Genomic DNA, 3,161 nt, shown 5'->3' with positions numbered 1-3,161 from the left:
GGTATACTCCAGCCCCCCTTATTCTTGGTATACTCCAGCCCCCCTTATTCTTGGTATACTCCAGCCCCCTTATTCTTGGTATACTCCAGCCCCCCTTATTCTTGGTATACTCCAGCCCCCCTTATTCTTGGTATACTCCAGCCCCCTTATTCTTGGTATACTCCAGCCCCCTTATTCTTGGTATACTCCAGCCCCCTTATTCTTGGTATACTCCAGCCCCCTTATTCCTCGTCTTTTTTTGGGGGACACTGTTCATGATCTTGTCAAAAGGTGCTCATTTCAGCCGCGTAATAATATGTTCCATTATGTTCCGCAGTTATAAATTATTCGGTCTGATGGATTCATTCTAAGTCAGGTAAGGACTCTTGACTCGCCAATTCCCAGAGGTTGATCGTCCGTAACTTGTACCATATGGCTTTCTGGGGCCCCCCTTATGTGTCTTTGTCTCTGTGTCGTATTGACATGTTGGACCCCTTCCCCTACCACCACCCCCAGGGCTCACTTACCCCCACCACCACCACCATCGCTATTGCTATCACTCCACCACCACCACTATGGCTATTCTACCACTCCACCACCACCACCGTGGCTATCCTACCAACCACCACCACCACCGTGGCTATCCTACCAACCACCACCACCACCGTGGCTATCCTACCACCCACCACCACCACCATGGCTATCCTACCAACCACCACCACCACCGTGGCTATCCTACCACCCACCACCACCACCGTGACTATCCTACCACCCACCACCACCACCATGGCTATCCTACCACCCGCCACCACCACCACCGTGGCTATCCTCCCACCCACCACCACCACCATGGCTATCCTCCCACCCACCACCACCACCATGGCTATCCTCCCACCCACCACAACCACCATGGCTATCCTACCACCCACCACCACCACCGCGGCTATCCTCCCACCCACCACACTAGGGTGAGATTGGGTGGGAGGTTTGGGTTTGGGTTTGCTGGGGTGAGATTACCATCGTCATCAGCACAGTACTTGGCTGAATATTGGCATTAGCACAGTACTCCATCTTCAATGTGACGACCAGGTAATGCTGGTGGAATTATTGACCAGGAGAATTTGCAGAGAACGTTCGCTGCCAGCAGCCATTCACTCAACTAAACTGTTGGTGACAGTAAAGATTCCCCCAAAAATGTGTTCCTTGGCTGGTGGCAACGAATATGTTATTATCAACATTTGTTAATCTCTGTAGAAGTCACTGGAACTACAGTGTCACTTCTTTATGTAGTCACTTCGTCACAGCAATGTTACTGCTCAACAAGTCCTGTTGCAACATTCATTGCACAAGTCAATTACTGGGAATGCTACTGGCTCCAAATTCTCCACCACTGAGAATGACACATATTTCAAATTCTCCACCACTGAGAATGATACATATTTCAAATTCTCCATCTCTGAGAATGATACATATTTCAAAATCTCCATCTCTGAGAATGACACATTTCAAAATCTCCATCTCTGAGAATGATACATATTTCAAAATCTCCATCTCTGAGAATGATACATATTTCAAATTCTCCATCTCTGAGAATGACATATATTTTAAAATCTCCACCACTGAAAAGTACACTGTTAGCTCAACATTCACTTACGATCAACAGTTCACCTTGGTAAGTGGTCTCCAACACCCAGTTAGGTAAATGAAAATGTCGGTGTGTTCACCGTAGATTTCTTGTTCATTCATCTTAAAAAATTTTAATAAAACAAAAATGGGTGATGGAAATAATGGATGGAACAGCAATGCTGTGGTATTTTGCCTGCTCCTTGTACCTGTGTGGGTGAAGACGGTTATCTTGAGGTTATCTTGAGATGATTTCGGGGCTTTAGTGTCCCCGCGGCCCGGTCCTCGACCAGGCCTCCACCCCCAGGAAGCAGCCCGTGACAGCTGACTAACACCCAGGTACCTATTTTACTGCTAGGTAACAGGGGCATAGGGTGAAAGAAACTCTGCCCATTGTTTCTCGCCGGCGCCTGGGATCGAACCCAGGACCACAGGATCACAAGTCCAGTGTGCTGTCCGCTCGGCCGACCGGCTCCCTGACCGGTTGTCTCAGGCGTTTTGGCATTCCCTGATGGATGACGTGATTAAACTGATGTGAGCTGAGCATCTCCAACGTCTCTCAGCTCATGAGCTGAGTAACGAGCACTGTTCGACTTCACGAAAATTCAGTTGGTCGGAGTGAAAACTCTGGCAGTGACATCAATTTCACTTCTATTACTAATCAATTAACGTTATGATTAACTATTAAAACTACCGCTTGTGTTTAATTGCATCTGTATGATTTTGTAATATAAATACCTTCTTTAATACACCATGGAATACAATAACTTATTTCTTAATTTATGTTAAATACACCATGCAATATTGTAATTAGTTTTATTTCTTAACTGCAATAATGCGTCTTTATTTCTTTAATTTTATAAGTGTGTTAGAGATAAATGTGAAAATTATTACTCTATCAAAAGGCTATGAATAGTTTTAACAGACTGCCGAATACAGCTGGATAGTTATAAATTACATTGGGAAATGGATGTCGCTTGAAGGGTTTATTGGTCGTAATGGAATTCAACAACGTGTTCAATTGCTGGTAGCTGATGCTCATCTTGTAGTTGTAGAATTGGGTCAGATTATTAAGCCACAGAGTGAAAAGAGTAGGGGAGTGGGGAGCTTTATACTCTCTGTCTGTCTGCCTCTCTGTCTGTCTGTCTCTCTCTCTCTGTCTGTCTGTCTCTCTCTCTCTGTCTGTCTGTCTCTCTGTCTGTCTGTCTCTCTCTCTCTCTCTCTGTCTGTCTGTCTCTCTCTGTCTGTCTGTCTCTCTCTCTCTCTCTCTCTCTCTCTCTCTCTCTCTCTCTCTCTCTCTCTCTCTCTCTCTCTCTCTCTCTGTCACACACACTCTCTCTCTCTCTCTCTCCCTCCCTCTCTCCCTCTCCCTCTCTCTGACACATGTCAGTGCTGGCCAGAGATCAATCCGTCGTAGGAAGGTAGTTTGAATATAAAGATCGTAGGGACAAGAGGACTGATGGAGGTCTGCATCATATTCCTGCTCCCAGTTTATAATATATGGGGTGTTTGTCCATGATTATGGCTCGTAAGGCTATTTCAGATTGGGCTGTTGATTG

At 45.8% G+C, this 3,161-nt stretch overlaps 1 protein-coding gene across 1 annotated transcript in view; it reads right to left on the bottom strand.

Moving 5' to 3' along the window:
- Positions 1-1,329: 1,329 nt before the first annotated feature.
- LOC138373353 (uncharacterized transmembrane protein DDB_G0289901-like) overlaps positions 1,330-3,161 on the bottom strand; it is a 7,177-nt gene continuing 5,345 nt past the window's right edge. Inside the window, exon 4 of the mRNA XM_069339550.1 lies at positions 1,330-1,565. Coding sequence (XP_069195651.1) covers positions 1,330-1,565 — 236 coding nt within the window. The remainder of the gene's footprint in view (positions 1,566-3,161) is intronic.

This window comes from Procambarus clarkii, chromosome 42 (genome assembly GCF_040958095.1).
Source record: "Procambarus clarkii isolate CNS0578487 chromosome 42, FALCON_Pclarkii_2.0, whole genome shotgun sequence".
NCBI lineage: Eukaryota > Metazoa > Arthropoda > Malacostraca > Decapoda > Cambaridae > Procambarus > Procambarus clarkii.
This window is presented reverse-complemented; position numbering and strand designations above follow the sequence as displayed.